Source organism: Chionomys nivalis, chromosome 3 (genome assembly GCF_950005125.1).
Source record: "Chionomys nivalis chromosome 3, mChiNiv1.1, whole genome shotgun sequence".
NCBI lineage: Eukaryota > Metazoa > Chordata > Mammalia > Rodentia > Cricetidae > Chionomys > Chionomys nivalis.
The window spans coordinates 122,535,530-122,556,181 of NC_080088.1; the positions used below are offsets into that span (position 1 = coordinate 122,535,530).

Consider the following 20,652-nt stretch of genomic DNA (forward strand, 5'->3'; position numbering starts at 1 on the left):
CACTTGGGCCCAAGACCTGCTACCCTCATGTTACCCATGACCATGACAGTGGGGGTTTCTGATGCTGTGCTACACCTGTCCTGTGAACAGGGGTTCCCACTAAAATTCTTTCCTTGTGTTCTCTATCTCAGGTGCCTCCGCAGAACCTGGAGCAGGACGGCCAGCAGCCTGTCCGGCAGGTGTGCCCCATTGCCTCTGTCCCCAGGCGAAGTCACAGCTTTTGCAAGGACAAGAAGAGTGGACCCTTTGTGGTGAGTGACAGTCGTACCGCTGGAGAGGGGCTCACAGGCTTGGTCTGTGTTGGAAGGTTCTGTGAATGTGTGTGGAGGGTTCAGGCAAAGGGTGACCAGCTGGGGACTGGGTTACCAGACCCTCTGTGCTTGGGAAACCCTCGCTGCTTTCGGGGTTTTGGCACTAGGGGCTCTGCAGCTGGCCACAGAGGCTGGTGAAAGTCTTGGGTTTGAGTTGCAGAGCTGAGTCTTTTCAACAGCCTTGAGGTTTTGAGAGTTTAGTGTCTGCACCCTTTGATTTTCTCAGCAAGGAAAGCTGGGTTAGCGATTCCTGTGTCAGTGCTGATTTAAGAATGGAGTTGAATCCGGAGGGAGCCAGGCCAGAGAAAATGCACCCATGGGGGACATTAGGAGGCTGTAGAAAGCCAGCTCCAGACTTGCGGGGCCCACGATCACCATACACATGTATCCTCTGTCCCCGTCCATGCAGCAGGCTGAGAAGAACCCCTACTTCACGTGGCTGGTGTGGGCTCTAAGGAGGTGACAGAGGAGGGACTTGGCACGGTTCCAAGCACCCAGCAGACACGCCGCCACACTGCCTGGCTGTAGGTTGTTGGCTATGTCTCTTTGGCCGACTTTTCTTCTCTCGACTTCCATGTTGTCTTAAGAAGGACCTGGGAAAAGGACCAGTTTCTTGGGAAACTTCTGACCTTCGGAGCTGGGACCCAGGCTCCCCTGGTGATTTGGTTGATTTCTGTGTGTGGTCTGTAAATGGACGAGTTCTCTCCTTTCTCGGAAGGTGCCCTGAAGGCGCGGCCCAGGGTAGCTGTGGCCCAGGTGGGCTCGAGTCCCGCCTCCCATACCTTCCCACGTCTGTGGTCTAGAGAGACTTCAGCTGTAAAATGGGCATATTTGCTGTTATTGTAGGGGTGGAGTAACAGGGTGTGTGGCCGGTGGGACGGTCATCTACTGAGTGGCCCTGGGAGTAGCCCTTGTGCCTAGATGCCGGTGGCAGCCTTACAGGCATGTGACACTTGACCATCTCTTAAAGTTCCCTTCCTCAGATACCCTTGTCTCTAGTCCCTCTCTGGTGGCACCGCCTCCCTTATCTGATCCAGTGTAAACTTGTGTGTGTACCTGTGAAGGCGAAGGTTATGGGGAGAAAAGGTCTGGAATCTGTCTGCAGTCTCTGGCCTGCAGGAGGCCTCCTTGCTGCAGGCTCCTCTTTCCGCTGTGCCATCAAGAAGACTTTGTCCCTAGAGTCCTGGATGGCTTTCCTTGACTCCTCTGTTCTGGCTCTGAGGCCCCTGTGCCCTGCCTGAGGCATGTGGGACTTCCCCCCTGCAGACTGCAGACTGAAGGAAGGACCAGGACTCAACCCTGCAGAACTGGTCTCTGATCTCATGCCTGCAGTGTTAGGAAGCAGCCACAAGGAGGCAGTGGGTGTCCAACCCCCTCCTGACTCCTCCCATAGCCTGTGATGGACTGGTCGACCTGGAGCATCTGAAAGGAAAGACCAGCTTCAGCTGCTGTGGCCTCTGGGGACTCAGTTTCTCCTATGGGATGGAGCTGTGGCCTCTGGGGACTCAGTTTCTCCTGTGGGATGGAACTGTGACCTCTGGGACACAGTTTCTGCTGTGGGACGAACTGTGGCCTCTGGGGACTCAGTTTCTCCTGTGGGATGGAGCTGGTTTGGTCTCAGAGCAAATGAGGACTCCTCATTAATGCTTTGGTTGAGGAGGCCCCTTTCCTCCTTTTACCTTCCCCATCCTCTCCCTCTCCTTCTCCCCTTCTTTGTGTCTGTTCAACTCTGTAGAAATGGGGAAACTGAGGCCCACAGTGAGGACCCAATTTGATTAGGATGTCCTTTCAGATGAGACTTGGGGATTGGTGACATCTGTGAGTTCTCCTGAGATGGTTAGGGAAGCCTGGTGGACACTGGCTGTTAGTCTGTCTGGAGAACGTTGGCTGCTAGTCTGATGAATGCTGACTGTCAGTCTATCTGTTGAATGTTGGCTGTCAGTCTGTCCTTGTTTGTCCGTAACTTCCTGCTGTTGCTTGCTCATCTAGGGTCACGTATCTTCATTCTTTTAGGAGTTTTGTTTTTATTTCATGTAGCCCAGACTGGCCTCAAACTCTTTATGTAGCCAAAGATGACCTTGAACATTCTTCACCTGTTCCTGCCTTCTGAATTCTGGGTTACAAGTGTGTGCCTCCCTGCACTGTCTATGGGTGGTAGAGCCTGGTAGATGCCAAGGTGACACTCTGCCAACTGAACTACACCCTAGCCTTTGTTATCTCAGGCTTTGTCCATCCTTACTTGAGTGCTGCCCACCTCCCCTGCCATTTCAGGTAAACGAACCCCTTCCTGCTCTAAAGAAAAGCAAGATTCAGAGGGGCTCAACCACCTGTCTTAGGCCACACAGCATAAGAAGAGCTATAACGAGGGCCCACATGTGTTGCCTGGGACTGGGCACTTCCTCCCCCAGGCTGGGCTGGGCAGGCTATTAGTCCTCACCCTGCTCCCCCTTCCCACAGCTCCTGCCAGCTCCCCACTGTAGCCCCTCCAGGAAAGGGAACACGTGAGTCCTGGGACTCAGCCAACGTTGACTGTGGGTTGTTCTGTCTGTCATATCTAAGCCAGCCGGGGACCCCCCAGGGTTGATTGAGTCAGCGAATCTGCGTGACCACACCCACTGCTGCCAGTCATGGAACTGCCCACCGGCTGCCCTGTAGGGCGGAGGGAGGCAGGACACTCTGCTCCGCCCACACTGGGTGCTGGCACAGCCAGCTGCAGAACAGCTGCTTGCTGCTGTCATTGCTGTTGTCTGCTCCTGGGAGCTGTCTTACTGTGAAAGGAAGGTGTCCCCGACCTTAGGAGTTCAACTGAGTCCTGGAAGGGGAAATGTCTTCTGGTCCTGTGGTGTATCCTCCCACAGGTATGGCCACCCTTCTGCCCGTGGCTTATGGCCTCCTAGAGATTATAGAACATGGTGACTCAGTGTGGACCCTGACCTCCGAAAGAGGTTACCCAGCAGCCCCTCCTGTGACCATGAGGTCATAAGTCAGCAGTTATGGGGTTCTCACATTGTCATGAACCTATGGGAAGTCCAAGAATGGCCTCCCCATGACTAAACACAAACCGGCTCTTCCTGGTTTATTTAGCTATATGTTCATTCTTTATGTGTCCACTGTGTGCCAAGCCTGTGTGACTTCAAAGTCCAGAAACCCTACCTAGGATCTGTGGTACAGGGGTGCTGGGTGATGTCAGAGATTTAGTCAGCCTTTAAGGTCTAGCCTGCTAGGGAAACAGGGTTCAAAGAGGGGAGGCCAGGCTGGAGTGGAGGTCCAGGCAGTCAGGAGCCTACAATAATCTGCTGTTCCTGGGGAAGCCGGGGCAGTGCACTGGGCATAGGGGTGTGAGAGCGGACTCCAATGGTAGCAGGGTTGAGCATGCCCTGGCTTGTGAGGTCAGTACCCATGAGCACCAGCTGCCTCCTTTTTCACTCTGGGTGCGGAGGACTAGGGCCAGTCACAAACAGCCTCTTCGCCTGCAGCTGGTCATAGTTCTTTTCTGGATTGAACTAGCCACACCAAGGTTTGTCTGCTAGAGTGAACGCGTGCTGCCAGCCGTGTCAGAGGTTGTGTGCTGGGGTGTTCTGTGTTCGTTCGTGCCCCTAATGATCACCCATGCAGCTATGCCTGTATCCACCCACCTGTCAGTTTATCTAACTATCCATCCGTTGACTCGCCCATCCACCTACCCGTCCATTGCTGCCCTTCCTCATACCTTGCTTGATTTATTAACTTATGTGGACCTCCAAGGATATGAAAGGGGATGAGTTAGTTTCTGTCTTTCAGTTGTTTTCATTTCTAGGCCAGGAACAAGTAGTCGCACACTTGGTATGATGGCCATGCCATTTATCCTCCCTCCCCCCCATCCACTGGGAACATGTTTGGAAGCCTTCCAGACTGTTCAGGGAAACAGTCGGTCAGCATATGTGGTGCTTCTATGGTGTGTGCACAGTGTGGGAACCAAATATGTAACCACTGGCCAGGCTCAGAAAGGAGACATCTGGATGTTACCAAACACCGTGAAGAAAATAACCCAGTGTAGGGAGCCAGGGTAGGGGTTGGGGAGAGGGGTGCAGGGGCTCTTTCTTGTCAGGTGGTCAGCAAGGGCCTCTTTGAGGAAGTGACTATGGGTGGGGCCTGTAGAAGGATCAGAGGAGGGTGTCAGGCAGAAGCAAAGGTCTTGGGTATAGACAGAAGTTTCTGTCCTGCTGGGTCCTCCAGTCGTTCAGTCACAAATAAACACAACGAGGCTTATATTAATTATAAACTGTTTGGCTTATTGCTCAGGCTTATTACTAACTAGCTCTTACGGCTTAAGTTCACCCATAATTCTTGTCTATGTTTAACTATGTGGCTTGGTACCTTTTTTCAGTAGGGCATTCTCATCTTGCTTCCTCTGCATCTGTCTTGCGACTGTGTCTCTACCTTTCCTCTTCCCAGAATTCTCCTAGTCTGGTTGCCTCACCCATACTTCCTGCTTGGATACTGGCCAATCAGTGTTTTATTAAACCAATACAAGTGACAAATCTTTACATGGTACAAGACCATTGTCCCACAGCACTTGGGACTTCTTTAGTTTGATGATTATGATGGTGATAACAATGGTGAATGAGCCAGTGGAGAGGGTGACCCTTGATGGCAGGATAAGAGCTGTATTAATCAGGGTTCTCTAGAGGAGCAGAACGTAAAGAATCACTCTCTCAGACATACATATGTAATGGGATTTATTAGAATGGCTCATGGGCTGTGGTTCACCTTGTCCAACAATGGCTGTCTGCCAATGGAAAGCCCAAGAACCCAGTAGTTGTTCAGTCCATGAGGCTGGATGTCTCTGCTGGTCTTTTACACACTGGAATCACAAAGACTCTAATGCTAGTGAAGGAATGGACTTGCCAGCAAAAAGGAGGGCACTCAGGCAGAGAGCAAGCTTCCTTCTTCTTTGTCCTTTATAAAGACAGGCTTTAGCAGGTGTGGCCCAGATTAAAGGTGGATTTTTTAAAAAAAGATTTATTTATTATTATGTATACAACATTCCTTCCGTGTGTGCCTGCAGGACAGAAGAGGGCACCAGATCTCAGTACAGATGGCTGTGAGCCACCATGTGGTTGCTGGGAATTGAACTCAGGACCTCTGGAAGAGCAGCCAGTGCTCTTAACCACTGAGCCATCTCTCCAGCCCTAAAGGTGAATCTTCCCATCCCAAAAGATCAGATTTAAAGTTGGGTCTTCCCACTTTGAATGATTTAATTAAGAAAAATCCTTTACAGGTGTGCCCAGTTGCTTGGATTTTAGTAAATTCCAGATGTAGTCAAGTTGGGTAAACAAAGTAGTTGTGTGTGTGTGTGTGTGTGCATGTGTGTGCACATGTGGAAACTAGAGGTTAGCCCCAAGCATTGCCCCATGATGCCTGCTCAGCATGTGACCTGGCTCTTTTCTAAGGGACTTCCTTTATCCTAAGGTGGCAGAGAGACCCCTGCTTAGAGATTCTAAACCTGAGGCTCAAGGCAGGGAGGTGGCTGCACCAGGACACACGGTGTAGAAGCCTGGCTTGTAGATCCTTCCTTTGTATCCTCAGCTTTCAGCAGCACCAGCAATGCCCACAGGGCTTTGTCGGCTCCCAGGGGCCCAGAACCCATCCAGTGATCACCTGCCCTCAGGATCCAGGTGCACATGCTCTGTTTGACAAGCTGCCCTGGTGGGGACCTTGTCACTTGGCTTGGGCACACCTCCCTGGCGGGTAGGCACAATGGCCTCTGCTGGGAGGAGGTCCAGACTTGTGGGTTCTGTTCCCAGGTGATGTCACATGACCAGCCTGGGCTCTCCACTAATCAGACAGTGTGGGGCTGGTGATGAGTGGGAGGAAGGGTTGTTGTAGAGAGACATGCCCATGGAAAGCCTCCTCAGTTAACCTGCCTGGAAACTTCCATGACAGATTGCATGTGAGAGCCAGCGGGAGGATGGCAGAGTGTGTGCTCTGAACCAGATGATCCAGGATGCAAGGGCGTCTATGTCCCGTTCTTTAAAAAAAAGATTTATATTTTTTAAATTATGTGTGGGGAGGGATGTATTTGCACGTGAGTGCAGTGCCTTAAGGGGCCAAAAGAGGGCTCCAAAGCCCCTTGAACTGGAGTTACATGCAGTTCTGAACTGCCTCACTTGGGTGCTGGGACCCAAACTCTAGTCCTTTATAAGAACAATGAACAACCTTAACCACTGTGCCATTTCTCCAGCACCTACATCTCCTTCTTGACCCATAGGGTCCAAGATTCCTCACTGATGGTGGGTTAGCCCAGAATGTCCAACTTGGCCCTGGCTTGCTTTCTTCCCATTGACAGGTGACTTCTAGATAGTGTCTAGTCCTGGCCTTGGTGCTCTGCAGGTGTATGGTATGGCTGTGGGTCCACTCACTGCTAACAGACACAAGTGCATTTCTGTGCCTTGAATCTCATCTCTGTCCTGCCCCAGGTAGTGCCAGGTCTGCATGCATCCCGTGGCCGCCACAATCAGGACTTGTCCTGCCCTCTGTTCTGTCAGGTGCTCTGCTCTGTTGGGAGCATGCATTTGCATCTGTTACAGTCTGGGGCAGTTCCTAATCTTCAGGCACTCCATTGTTGCCTCCTGATGGCTGGTGCTCACTGTACACCCGAGCTATAGCATTGCTGGGAGTCGGGCTGCATGTGCGCAGGACGTGGCTGCAGTGGCTGTACCTGGTGCCTCCCCGCCTACAGTGTATGGATTTCCAGCTGTCCCCATCCCTTGACAGGCTTGCAGCGGTCTCTCCCAGCCCTCTTAACGTTCAGACACCGCAGAACACTGCCTGACAGTGTTTCGTGGAACACTTGAGTTGAAGAACTGAAAATGCTATGGAAGATTCCAGTTCTGGCTTCTGTTTCCTGCTTAGACAAGTTGGAAAACAGCTTTATGCCAAGAGTCAATTCCAGTTGTTGGACCATGCCTAAGGATTTTGGGGCCATACATACTGGACCAGGGGAGATGATGCTATAATCCATTAGTGATGTCTTCATGGATCCGGGAAAGGAGAGATCAGAGTGTCAAATGTTTGCTAACCCTGTTTCAGCAACATATGTGATGAGATACATACAGATACACACACACACACACAACTCAATGCACCTATGAGCGAACGTGCCCCAAATGGCGTCTTGGAGACTCTCCTTATGATTCTGCAAATCTCAGAAGCACTTCAAGAGTCCTTGCCTGGGTTTATCGTATGTATGTCTCAGTCCACTGCATTCTTTTGTCTCTTCTGCCTCCCTGGACATGGGGCTGGGCTCTTGTCCAGGGCAGGGGCATCTGAGCCTTGTATGCATTGAGATCTCATGAGCTTTTCAGCCTTCTGATGCCCATGCCCATAGTCACAGATGGGACATCAGAATGTCTGTGGCAGGATGAGCCCTCCTGTGTCTGACCGCCGACTTTGCTCGGGTTTCAGGCCCCCACATATGGCTTTTCACAAGGTCCTGGGGACACATACCTGGATCCTCACACCTACACAGCAAGCTCTCTACCTGCTGAGCATCTACAAGCCCCAGCTTTTCAGTTTGAGACACAAGGTTTTACTTGTCTTGAACTCACCTGGTAACCCAGACATGTCTTCATCTGTTCATCCTCCTGCCTCAGTTCCTTGAGCAGATGGGATTACAGACCTGAGTCAGACCTGCCTGTCACTTTAAAAAATAACTGTATAGTTTGTCTGTTTAAACGTCAACAGTTTTTTGTTTGTTTGTTTTGAGACAGGGTTTCTCTGTGTGGCCTGGTTGTCCAGGAACTCGTTCTGTAGATCGGGCTAGCCTTGAACTCAGAGATCCCCTTACCTCTACCTCCTGAGTGCTGGGATTAAAGGCGCCTTCTAAACTTTAGTAGCTTTGACTGCTCAGAGTTCTAAAGCATCACAACAATGCAGTGTAGAAACTGTCACCTTCCCTGCAGGAAACCCACACCCACCAGCAGCCGCTCCCTTCTCCCTCCCCTCATGAGTCTGCCTTCTGGGCATACCTGCCTGCACTCCAAGGCCCACACAGATGGGATGGCCTAGCAGGGACTCTTGGGACTGGCTTCCCCCACCTGGAATGGCTTCAAGTTTCATGCATGCAATATCAGAGGTAGGTGTGACCGTCAAGGCCTGCTGGCCAGCTCAGCCCACATCCCAAAGGTTCACAACCTTGTAAAACAGCGCCATCATCTGAGGACCAAGTATCCAAGTTCACGAGCACCTGGGGGGACTAGGTGTTTCAGCTCATGAGTACCTGGGGGGACCATGTGTTCCAGCTCATGAGCACCTGGGGGGACCAGGTGTTCCATCTCACAAGCACCTGGGGGAACCATGTGTTGAAGCATATGAGCACCTGGGGGGACCATGTGTTGAAGCATATGAGCACCTGGGGGGACCAGGTGTTCCAGCTCACGAGCACCTGGGGGGACCAGGTATTCCAGCTCATGAACACATGGGGGGACCAGGTGTTCCAGCTCATGAGCACATGGAGGGACCAGGTGTTCCAGCTCATGAGCACATGGGGTGAACCAGGTGTTGAAGCTCACTAGCAACAGGATGGACCAGGTGTTCAAGCTTACTAGCACCTGGGAGACCAGGTGTTGAAGCTCACTAGCATGGGGTGGAACAGGTGTTCAAGCTCACAAGTTCTTGGGAGATATTTTTAAAAGCAAATGCCAGTTTGTGGTTTTAGTAGCTCCACAACCCCTCGCGCCATCCACACTAATCTTTACGTGGCTGCAGGTTTCCCATCTGTTTGTTACCTCTTCCTCTCCTCCAATTGGAATGGCCTGCCTCTGGGACCCAGGCCCCATATGTATTTGTTTGAGGGAGAGCCTGGATCAAGAGGAAACACACACAGGTTGCCCACCCCATGGAAGGAGACCACTTGAGTCCTTCCATGACTTGGTTGTCAGGGCACTATGACTTCTGCCCGGTCTTAACGGACAAGTTGAAGGAACCAGGAGCGGTGGGAAAGGAGGCCATTCCGTAGGGCCAGGGGAATGGCCAGCATGGATTGCCACAGCTAGGCCCTTGGTGGGACAAAGTGTGTGGGGTGTTGGATGTGGTGGGTGGGTGGATTTCTGAAAACAGATTTCAGCTCATTTTCGCTCGACCCCTGAGTCACCCTGGCTACCCAGGGTTCCCAAATCTAGCTTTGCAGCCCTGTCCCTCAAGACTGTGCATCGAGAGCTGGTGGGAGGGGTCAGGCCCAGCCAGGGCAGGAAGGCTTGAACTCATATACTGTGGTGCTGAGACTCATAAGTTTCTAGTAGGATCAATGCTTGGGGAAACTGAGGCAAGGGGAAGTGAGGTGATTTAGATGGCGTGTATGTGCCCCAGCTGGAGCTCAGACCTGTTGGAAGGGCTCTGTGCCCTGCAGGATCAGGTTTTACTTGGTGTTGGCCGCCCTTTCTGACTGAGTTTTCTGTTTTCCCTCAGCCTTCTAATGAGATTAACCTTAACCAGGAATGTCCACCAGAGGGCAGAGTGGAGATGCTCTAACCAATACACTGTGGGATTTTTGTTGTTGTTGTTTTTAACATTCATTTATTGTGTGTGTGTGTGTTGTGATGATCACTTGTGGTCGGTTCTCTCCTTCCCTGGGATGGAGCCCAGGTCCCCATGCTCTGCCTCAAGTGTCTTTACCTACTGAGCCACCTCCCCGGCCCAAGTTACTATTTTCCCTGTCTGCTTTGTTCTCTGCCTCTCAGACCAGGCTTTTCCTTGACCCTGTTGACTCTGCCCACGGAGCTCACTAGCTGGCACGTGTGCCATTCTGCCACTTCCCCTCGACCTTGGGGCAGTTTCTGGTGCTTGAGCCTGGCATCAGGGCTGCTCTGCGGCCCTCCGTGGTGGTGGTACTGGCCACATTTATTTTCACAATGACGCCTTTCTATTGAAAGGGGGGATATGTTTTTATTTCTGAAAGGAATGTGTATTGGGAGCGAGGGCGCTCTGGCCAGCCCACAGTGAGAGCCTTGTGGGTTTGGAAATAGTATTGCTGACTTGAGACACATTTTGCTGACGCCACACCCTTGACGTGAGGTGGGTCACATCTCAGGCTTGTTTCTAGTGCAGGATCGTGCACACAGTAGGGGGCAGCGTCTAGTAGGATGGGGAGTGAGGAGTGGGTGATGCCTGGGTCCACATCCAGGTGTCTGGGCTGCAGGGAGTGGAGGGCATTGCCACCTGAGTCAGTTCCTAGGCAGCTCATGCCCTGTCCCTGCATGGGAGTGTGACCTGTGGGTCCAGCCATCCTCATTTTAAGGAAGCTGTAAGCTTGACATGTGGTTTCCATGTCTGCTGATACTTAAACGTAGGTCACAGATGCACAAGCCTTGGCCTGACCTAAAGCAGCACCCAAAGAAAAGGGGGTACAGAAGTGACCCGTGCTCATCTTTGGGAACCCAGGTGTTGATCCCTTAGAGCAGTAGTTCTCAACCTGTGGGTCTCGATCCCTTTGGGAGTTGTCTTAGTTAGGGTTCTGTTGGTGCAGCAGAACACCATGACCAGTAAGCATGTTGGGGAGGAAAGGGTTAATTCAGCTTATACTTCCACATTACTGTTTATTACCAAAGGAAGTCAGGACAGGAACCCAAACAGGGCAGGAAGGAGGCTGCTTACTGACTTGCTCTCCATGGCTTGCTCAGCCTGCTTCCTTATAGCACCCAGGACCACCAGCCTAAGGGATGAGACCACCCACCATGGGCTGGGCCCTCCCCAGTTGATCACTAGATGAGAAAATGCCTGTTTACAGCTGGATCTCACTGAGGCTTTTCCTCAGCTGAGGCTCCCTCCTCTCATGACTCTAGCTTGTGTCAAGATGACACACAAACCAGTCAGTGCGGGGGTCGAATGACCCTTCCACGGAGGTCATATATATCAGATATCCTGCATACCAGATGCTTACATTACCATTCATAGCAGTAGCAAAATTATGAAGTAGCAATGAAATAATCTAATGGCTGGGGTCAACCAGTGTGCGGAACTGTGTTAAAGGGTCACAGAGTCAGGAAGGTTGAGAACCGCTGCTGCGGAGGCATCCGGTGAGTTTTGGAGTTAGGAATCATGCCCTGTGGACTGCTTCAGACCTACAGTGGCCAGGAAGAGGCCTAAGGAGGAGCCAGAGGGAGCTAGTCTGTTGGGAGGGATGCCTGATTGTCTCCATGAGGAGCCCAGGGCTCTGTGACTGGGTCTGCCGTGAGTCTGGGCTGCAGGCTGCAGGGCAGAGTGGCTAGACCATAGCTAGACCTCAGCATGAGTGGAGCCAGCCAGGCAAGAAGCACCGGGTGAAGGGAAGAGGTTAGCTGGGGCCTCGAGGGTCACCACACATGTGTGGCTCAGTAAGTCTCCTCCTGTAGCTTGAGAGGCCAGAGTCACCAGGATACCCTCCCCCAGACAGTGTCAGGGAGCGTCCATGCTGCTCCTGTCATCTAGAGGCTGCGGGCTTGACTTGACTGTAGCCACGCTCCCACCATAGTCTGACTTTTCCTAGCTTTTCCCTTTAGGTTCACACCTTGGCAGTGAATTTACAGCCTCTCTGATGACTGTACCTTGGGGCTATCACAACAAGGCACTAGACTAAGGAACTGATAGATTATCATTTATTCCCTGCTGCTAGAAACACAAGGTCAACGAGTTAGAGGCTCCCAGGTCTGGAGAGGACCTGTTGTCCCTCATGATGATGCCTCTGGGCGTCCTCATATGGCAGAAGGGACTGGAGGGACAGACTGGTTGAGTGTTCCCAGCAACCCTTTCATAGTCTGGGGAGTGGGTCCCTCATGGCTGTCACCTTCTGAGGGTGCCGTTAGGGATAAGTTCTAGTGTTCCCCCCTCACTCCTGATCCAGAATGATCTTGTATTTGTTCCTTATACCGTCTGCATGGCTAACCGGCTTCACACATCACAGTTTCAGATTCCAGGGGAAAGCCTAGTTTGGAGGCCACCATTCAACTCATGCAGTAGTGGTCCAGTAGTGAGAAGCGGATAGGGATCTGGGTTGGGGAAGATAGGAAACCATGGGGAGTATGTGAGGGCATACATGGAGTGGCCTAGCCCATCTACGCAGACAGGTTCCCTGGCTGGCGGAGGAATCCCATGGGTCTCATCACTTCAGACTCCCACCTCCATGTAGCCTGGCCAGCTGGGATGGTAGGGTAAGGCAGGGGTGGGCAGTTGCTTCTGAGAACTCTGGGATGGGCCCCTGGTGTCTGCCATCATCAGTGGGTTCTGCCTGTACCATAGACTTGCCAGGTCTGACCTTGGTTGTCTCTTTTCCATCTCCCCTTTTTCCTGTCCCCCTCACTGTCATCAAGGTTCCACCCCCAGGCCACCTGCTCTCTCTCTCGAGCTCTCCAGCTGGGCCCTGTTCACATTGTCCCTGGCTGTCTGGGGGAGCCATCTGTCTTTGGGGTTCATCTCTTTCCTGTCCATGTGGCTCTCCATCATGGCTCCCTGCCATTTCATATCCAGTGTTTCTTGCTGCCTCTCCCACCCGGTCCCATCACATCCTCGCCCCTTCACCTCCTGCCTTTCCCAACCTTCCTTTCCTCCCAACAGCCTCCAGTCCACTCTGCCCCTCAGTCAGGAGCCCAGGGGCAGCAAGATCTGTGTGCTGACCCAGCCTTTAGGCAGTCCTTCAGTCTGCAGGCAGCCCCGAGCCCCTCCATGAGCAGAGTGCCTTGCTTTCCGTCAGTCAGTCAGTTGTCAGGGCACGGCCAGCCTTGAATTCCTGTTAGTCAGTGAATGAGCAGGGCCCCGCCTCCCACTGTTCTCTTGCTCATTCATTCATTCATTCATTCAGCCTGAGAGAAGGGCATGGGCTTGAACGTCCACCAGTTGGTCAGTTGGTTGGCTCGTTGGTGAGCAGGGCCCAGCTTTCCAACTGTCGTCAGTCAGTGACCAAGCAAGGATGCCACTTCTGCTGTCTTGTTCTTCATTCATTCCCTCAGGCCTAGCCTTCCGTTATTTTGTTAATCAGTTGATGAACCAGAGAACCTGGGCCTGGCTTTCCTTCTGTCAGTCAGGACCCAAGTCCAGTGTTCACAGTTCTCTGTCGTCAGGGAGAGGGTCTGGCCTTCTGCTATCCTGCCTATCCCTGAGGCTGCCCAGCTGGGCCTGGGCCTGCTGGGTGATGGGCCCTGGGAGCAGATGAACCTCAGGCCACCTTCGCTCTGTGGGTCCTAGCAGCTAAACCCACCCACCACGTTCAGGGTTTCCCTTTAGCTGCTGTGCCCTCTCGGTGGGCAGTGTGTGGGGCACCAGTCAGCCAGCGGTCCGGCTTCTGCCCTGTCTCTCCCCTCACATTTCCCTCTCAGATCCAGGACCCGGGCCTGCCTAAAAGCTGGACTGTCCTTTGTTGAGCTCCTGCTGAGTGCCAGTCTCTGGAAGGTGGCACCGAATACGGTGCTTGCTTTGAATCCAAGCTCCCACTGAGTGAGCAGTCACCTTGGGCCACTGTCTCTCTGAGCTCCCACTTCTCGCTTGGGCAGCGGTCACAGCCTTGTGTTACCTCAGTGAGAACAGACTCACTCAAACCCTGAAACGTGGTCACGACTCTTCCCATTTCTCAGAAGGTAAAACTGAGACTCAGAGACGTGGCAGACCAGCTCTTTTGTAGCCAGCGTCTACTAGAGGCCATCTGGGGTTCTTAGCATTCTTAGTCTGCAGACTGGAAATGGTGTCCCTCACCGCCCCGCCCCCACAGCCACCAATGGCTGCTCTGGAGGCAGAAAGACCTTCCCCAGCATCTTCTCTACTCTGCCCAGGCTACCCACGGGACAGGCAAAGCCCAGGACGTGTGCCTGGGAGGCCTGGGTGTCTCCCTCAATTACAAACTATGATGCTGGCCAAGTCCTAGCTTGCTCTGGGCCTACACTTCCCTTTCTATTACATGGGGTAACCGAGGATGCGCAGGTGTGAGCCTGTGCCCAATTCATTCCTTCCCTCCCTGGGGAAGAGGAACTACACAGGCTTGTGTGCCACAAGTGCATGCAGGAACACACACACACACACACACGCACATGCCCGCACATGCACACACAAGTCCTTATCCCTCTTCTGCATACGTACACACACTTGTAGGTACAGGCACATTCTTTTCCATACTCACATGGGGCGCACACAGGCGCACACGGGCACACTCCACAGTTGTCTGCACCGTGCATTCGTATCTGCACACACTGTTACTCCCACACTCACCTAGCATGCTCACTCACTCTCACACGGAGAGCCCTCACTCAGCTACACACACCGTCCCCTGCACACCCCTAGCCCCTGCTCTCAGGTCTCCCTGGACCACGTGAGCAGCTGTGGGGGAGGAGCAGTCTGGCCCCGCCTCCTGCTCCCCCCCCCCCCCCGGCCCCCGGGGATGAGGGAGAGGATGCTGGCATCCAGCGCTGGGGACCAGGCTGCAGCTTTACCCCAGAGGTGGTGGTGGCCGCTCACAGGACCGTCCGGCCCTCTGGCTGTGAGCCCTGGCTTTTGAAAGATTTATGCCACCCTGAATTTGACTCTGGGGGTGGTGAGAGTAGTGGGGAGGGAGGAGCCACCCCCTAGGAGGGGAAGCTGGAAGTGCCCGGCCAGAGGCCCCACAGCCTGCTGGGAGATGGACTATTACTACTGCCCCAGTCTGCTGAAGCTGCTGCGGTACCTGTGGGTGAGTGTGGGCGCAGGAGTCTGCCGCTCTTCCGCTCAGTCGCTCAGTCGTCTGCCTTTCTCCTGGCTAACAGCAACTGTAGGAGGAGGAACATTGGTGGTGGACAGCTTGGGTGGGAGAGCAGGCTAGGAGGGACAGCCCTAGTCCTGAGCTGGGACTGTAGCCTACACGGTTGTTCTCCTGGGCAAGCAGCAAAAGCAGGACAGACCTCGTGGGTCCTTCAGAAAGCATGCTTCGCTGCCGTTCCTCGGCTCTGCTGCCTTCTGTAGCTTTATTTTCCTTTCCCCAAAACTTGACAAAACTGAAGCCCAAACCCACTCCCTCTCTGTGTATACTGGAGGAAAAGTTCCCTGAGAGGGATGTGGGAGCTCGGCTAGGGTGCCCTCCAGCGAGGGCTCTGTGGAGTATTTCCAAACCTTGTTTTGACTGAGACAGATCTGTGTGTCCTGGACAGCTTGCTTGTCTTCTCTCTCTAGTGTGCTCTCTCTTCCTTGGTGGGATTGAGGAGACACAGTGACGGTGGCTCTGTGAACAGAAAAACTTACCAGGGAATTGTCACAGCGTCGGGGCTTTCTAGAACTTTTGCTACTGAGTTCAGAATACCCATAAAGGAAAGTTTAGGAAATGTTATTTCCCCCTCTGAATGTTTGCAAATACTTGAGACACTTGCCACACAGAATTTTCCCGAGCTTCTAAAACACAGCTCCAGGAAGCCTTGTCCGCCTGGACCTCAGAGCCAGCATCGTCGTCTTCTAAAGCCCAGGGAGCATCCAGAGAACAGGAGACCTTCCCAGTCCCGGGTGCCCGGGATCACTGGGAAACAAGCTCTCTCTTAATAAACAAAAGCACCACTTATTGGTTTATTTTCATTATTTTTTTTATTACAAAAGTAGGATGTAGATGTGTTAGAAAGTTCAGAATAACCCCAAAGAGCCTAAAGAGAGAGGGGGACTGTTGGCATCTGTGTTTTTTGTTTGGTTGTTTTTTAGACAGAGTTTCATTCTGTAGCCCAGGTTGGCCTGGAACTCTCAGCTGTCTTCCTGCCTCAGCCCCCAAATACTGGGGTTACAGGCATGCACCACGATGTCCTACTTAGTATATTTTGAAGTCTGCAGTTCATGGGGTCCTGACAGCTTCCTGGTTTTTGGCTGTGTCTTGGTGCCAGGACATTAATGTGACTAAGAGACAGTACCCACTTCCCAGGAATGTGGGAGCAGGTGCCAGGCTCATCGGCAGATAGCGTGGTCATTTGTTCATTCAAGACACCTGGCAGCACACATGCACAGGGCCCTGACTTTGGGGACGTCTGGACTGTGTTGGCGTGGGGTGGAGCGTGGTACTGTGACAGACAACGGTCTTTTGAGATGTGGGGTCCAACAGAGTCCGCAAGAAAGCTGAGCCCTGGAGGATCTGAGAATGAGTCGGGAGGGTGTGTTCTGGGCGGAAGGAACAGTGCGTATTAAGACCAGGGTCGGTAGACACGGATGTTCGAGAGTGCATGGCAAGTTCCCCAGCAGGGGCAGGCATTCACTCAGTCTGGCCTGTGCGAGACAGACAGACAGACAGTCTCAGCCCCTCACTAGGCTGTGCACATTGTGACCTCTGCTTCTCTCCTGAACCAGAAGGGGGTGGGACAAGGCAGTTTAGGTCTTTTCTAGGTGTGGCATGGTGAGGCTGTACTCACTTGCTTCCTGTGGGTGACAGGGCCTTACTGCTAGCTCCTGGCCATGGAAATCACCCTACGGTGTCTTTGTTCTGCCAAGTTACTAGACTCGGGCATGGCCCAGGTGTCTGAGACCATGGCTTAGGATCAGGCCTCTGCCTGCAGAGGGCTGGACACTCTCACTGTGGCCTCTGTGGGAAGTATGGGAATGTGAGACCCACAGGCTGCTACAGCTGTGGCTGTGGCTTCCTCATCTGCAGAGCGGGGACACACACCACCTTCAACTTCCTCATCACGATTCCCCCAGGTCACTCAGTGACTACTGGGGCTTCTGTTTTTTAGGAAGCTACTGTTGGGTTCAAAGTGGCTGTCAATCTAGACTGCATGGGGGAGCTAAGTGGTGTGGGGTGCTCCTCCTGCCTTCCATCAGGGCTCCACATGGCTGTTGTCAGCCTGGGCCCTTTGACATCTCCCCATTTCTATATCCTAATTCAGTCTCCTGGTCACCACCCTCCCCTCTCCTGCCTCTGTATTTGACTGTTTTTTTTCTTTTTTAGATTGCACCTGTTAGTGAGGTCATGCAATATGTAGTCTAGTCCAGTGTCAGCCGCATTCAACCACAATGTCCTAAGTGCCGAAGGGCGTGTAGTATTCTGTTGTGCAAGTGTGCATGTGTGTACAGTGCAGCCTGCTATCCTTGCTGTGTCTGCTTGGATTGCATCCCTGTCTCATCTGGCCTGTCATGGATCCGTCTGGAGCGTGGATGTCATGTGCATGCCCAGAGCGGGGATTGCTGCTCTGCTCTGTTCTCCGTGTTGTTCTGGAGCATGTCTGTGTTCTGGAGCATGTCTGTGTTCACAAAGGAGACATCAGAGGAAGCTCCAGGGTGCCCTTCTTCTGAGTCCCTGGAAGCCCACAGAGAACCAGAAGTTAGAGACTGCAGGGCTGGCTCAGTGTTTCAGAACGCTGGCTGCTCTCACAGAAGGTCCGCATGGCCACTCACTACTATATGTAAGTCCAGTTCTAGAGGATCCAGCACCCTCTTCTGGCCTCCTTGGGCACAGTTTAGGTCTTTTCTAGGTGTGGCATGGTGAGGCTGTACTCCCTTGCTTCCTGTGGGTGACGGTGCACAGACACACATGCAGGCAAACCACTAATACACATAAAATAAATCAAGTAGGAATGAGGTCTTGGAAGACAGTTCAGCTGGCTTGTCTAGCATGAAGGTAGCCCTGGGTTCCATCCCCAGCACTACTCAAACCAAGCGTGGTGACATACCCCAGTGATCTCAGCACTCAGAAGGTAAGACAGGAGGATTAGGACTTCAAGGTTATTCTTGGGTACATAACAACTTAGAGACCTGCCTGAGCTACGTGGCACAACTCTCTCTAGCAACGAGAGACAGAAAGCAGGGAATCTGCGTGAAGTCATTGCCGGTAAACCCCAGACTGAATTCTGAACTCTGAGAGGCCAATCTTGCCCTCTTGGGGATGCTTGATAGTCTGTTTGGAGATATTTTTGGTTGTCTTAACTGGGGGTGGGAACTGGTGCTGCTGGTATGTCGTGGATAGAGGCAAAGGGTGCTTTCTGATGCCAAAGGAGGTGGGGTGGCCTCCACAGCTCCCTTAGCACCGCCAAGAGCAGTTGTGGCCAACAAATCCAGGGAGATGGGGAGGACCATGGGGAAGACATATGGGCAGCTGAAGGGAGGACCATGGGGAGGACAGATAGGCAGCTGAGGGGAGGACCACGGAGAAGACTGATGGACAGCTGAGGGAAGGACCACAGGGGAGGATGAATGGGCACTATGGGAGAGGACAGATGGGCAGCTGAAGGGAGGACCACGGGGAGGACTGATGGGCAGCTGAGGGGGAGGACTGATAGGCAGCTGATGGGAGGACCATTGGGGAGGGCAGATGGGCAGCTGCGGGGGAGCACCACAGGGGAGGATGAATGGGTAGCTGAGGGGGAGGACTGATGGGCAGCTGAGGGGAGGATCATGAGGAGGATAAATGGGCAGCTGAGGGGAGGACAGTGGGGAGGGCTGCTCCATTCAAAGGGTCTGTTTCCCCATGACCTCTGTCTTTCTCTAGTAGGATCCATCTCAGAACCCAGTCTGTACTATCTTATGTTGGATCCCACAGGGCCTCACGATTGCCCACCAACCAGGTCAGTCTTGGTTCCTCACACTTGTGTGTGCTCACTGACATGGGGTAGGGGTCATGGCAGCTGCTCATGTCTTTAAAATGCTTCTCAGGTTGATCTGGAGCATGGGCCTGTCATCCCTGCCTCTCAGGAGGCTGAGGCAGGAGAATCAAAAGTTCAAGGCCCGCTGGGGCCACACAGTGAGTTCAAGGCCAGAATTGGAATCTTGGTTTCTATCTCAGAAATAAGAAAGGATAGGAAGAGAGTTGGGGTTTAGCTCAGGGAAGCACTCCTGCCCAGCATCCATGAGGCCCATGTCCGTCCTCGGTTCTGCAAACGTCCCAGCCCGTAAGCATAGTATCCAGTGGCTGTGCTCCTTCCTGCCACTGGCCTTGATTAATTGGCCATCCCCTCCTGCTTGGGCAGTACTTTGTTCTCAGATGTGCCCGGTGCCCGCTAGCCTCAGCCTGGGTCTCACTCCTGAGTTATTCTCAGTGTTACTCAGTCCTTCTTAGGCCTGGGTCAAGCAAGGGTGGCTGCAGCAGGCCTCTGCAAAGGGGCCACTTGTGGGCTGTCGGGCTGTCGGTAGCTTCCTGTCTACAGCCTGGTCTTGCACACAACTCTGGGGGCGGGTGAGCCCCCACCCCCACTTCTGGGCCTGCCCTGCATCATCTGGGAAGTGGGAGGAGATTGAGTTTCTGTTATGTGTCATTAGTAACCCGAGCTGGTGGCTTCCTCTGCTGGGGCTGTTTGGAGTCACTTAATCTTGTTGATGAGATAAGCAAAGCAGACAGACCCTCCTAGGGCCCATGGGCCTGCCACTGGGCATCCAGCTGGAAGCTGCACCATTGCCATTTTATTGAGCCCTTACAAAGCTGCCTGGCATGAACCATGTGGGTCTTGTGGGCAGCTCATCCCTTAGTCACGCTAACCCTCTGAGTAGATCTCAGCACTCCCTTCATTTCTCAGTGGGGAAACAGAGGCCAGTGAGGTTTGGTGTCTTATTCAAGCTCCTCCCGCCCCCCACCAGCTGGGGCATGTCAGAGATAGTGAAGCCAGGTACCCCTTGTCCAGTTTTAACTGCTGGATCTGAATGGGAACACGGAGGCCACCAGGGTTGAGGTGACTTGCCTGCCATCCACTGGCAAAGCCCACACAGGGCTTTGGGAGGAAGAAGTCCTGCCTGCAGTGTGCTCCAGTGCTTGCTGCACACAGGGTGACTTAGACGGGTCACACAACTTGAGTCAGCAAATGTAGGGCTGGTCGGGATAAGGGGTTGGCTTTATTTAGGGATCAGGTGTGTCCAGGTGTGCTTTGGAAGAACGAGATCATCCTCATCTCCTACCCCTGTGCTGAGGCCGGGGGATGGCCCTTAGTGACTCTCAGCTTTCTTAGAGTCAGGAAGCTGCAGGTTGCTGCAGGGTGGGAGCCCCGACAGTAGGAACACAGCATAAGGCAGGGAGACCGCGACAGCCAGTGGCACCGGGCTGTGTGTAGCCCCAGGGGATCTCTGTCTGTGGGGGACTGGAGCCCAGCTCCCTGGGGGCTCGCTGTCTGTGGGGGACTGGAGCCCAGCTCCCTGGGGGCTTGCTGTCTGTGGGGGACTGGAGCCGAGCTGCCTGGGGGCTCGCTGTCTGTGGGGGACTGGAGCCGAGCTGCCCAGGGGCTCGCTGTCTGTAGGGGACTGGAGCCCAGCTGCCTAGTTCCCACTGTGGTGGCTATGCTTCCTCCATCACATTCCACTCCACCAGCAGAGCTTGTTTTTGATGGAAAAAATGTCTAAATACGGCTGGCTTGGCTGTCCGCCTCCCATGCACTCTTGCAGAGTGTTTGCTTAGCTATTCCCTCTGCGGCCTATGGGTTCTCCC

At 53.3% G+C, this 20,652-nt stretch overlaps 1 protein-coding gene across 3 annotated transcripts in view; it reads left to right on the forward strand.

Moving 5' to 3' along the window:
• The window catches only part of Kiaa1671 (KIAA1671 ortholog), a 139,746-nt gene that overhangs the window by 49,509 nt on the left and 69,585 nt on the right, over positions 1 to 20,652 (forward strand). For 2 of the 3 annotated variants that reach the window (XM_057763909.1, XM_057763910.1), the window contains one exon: positions 132 to 251. In XM_057763909.1, coding sequence (XP_057619892.1) covers positions 132 to 251 — 120 coding nt within the window. Of the gene's footprint in view, positions 1 to 131; positions 252 to 14,794; positions 14,977 to 20,652 lie in introns of those variants that run through there. The other variant, XM_057763912.1, reaches the window with a different exon arrangement.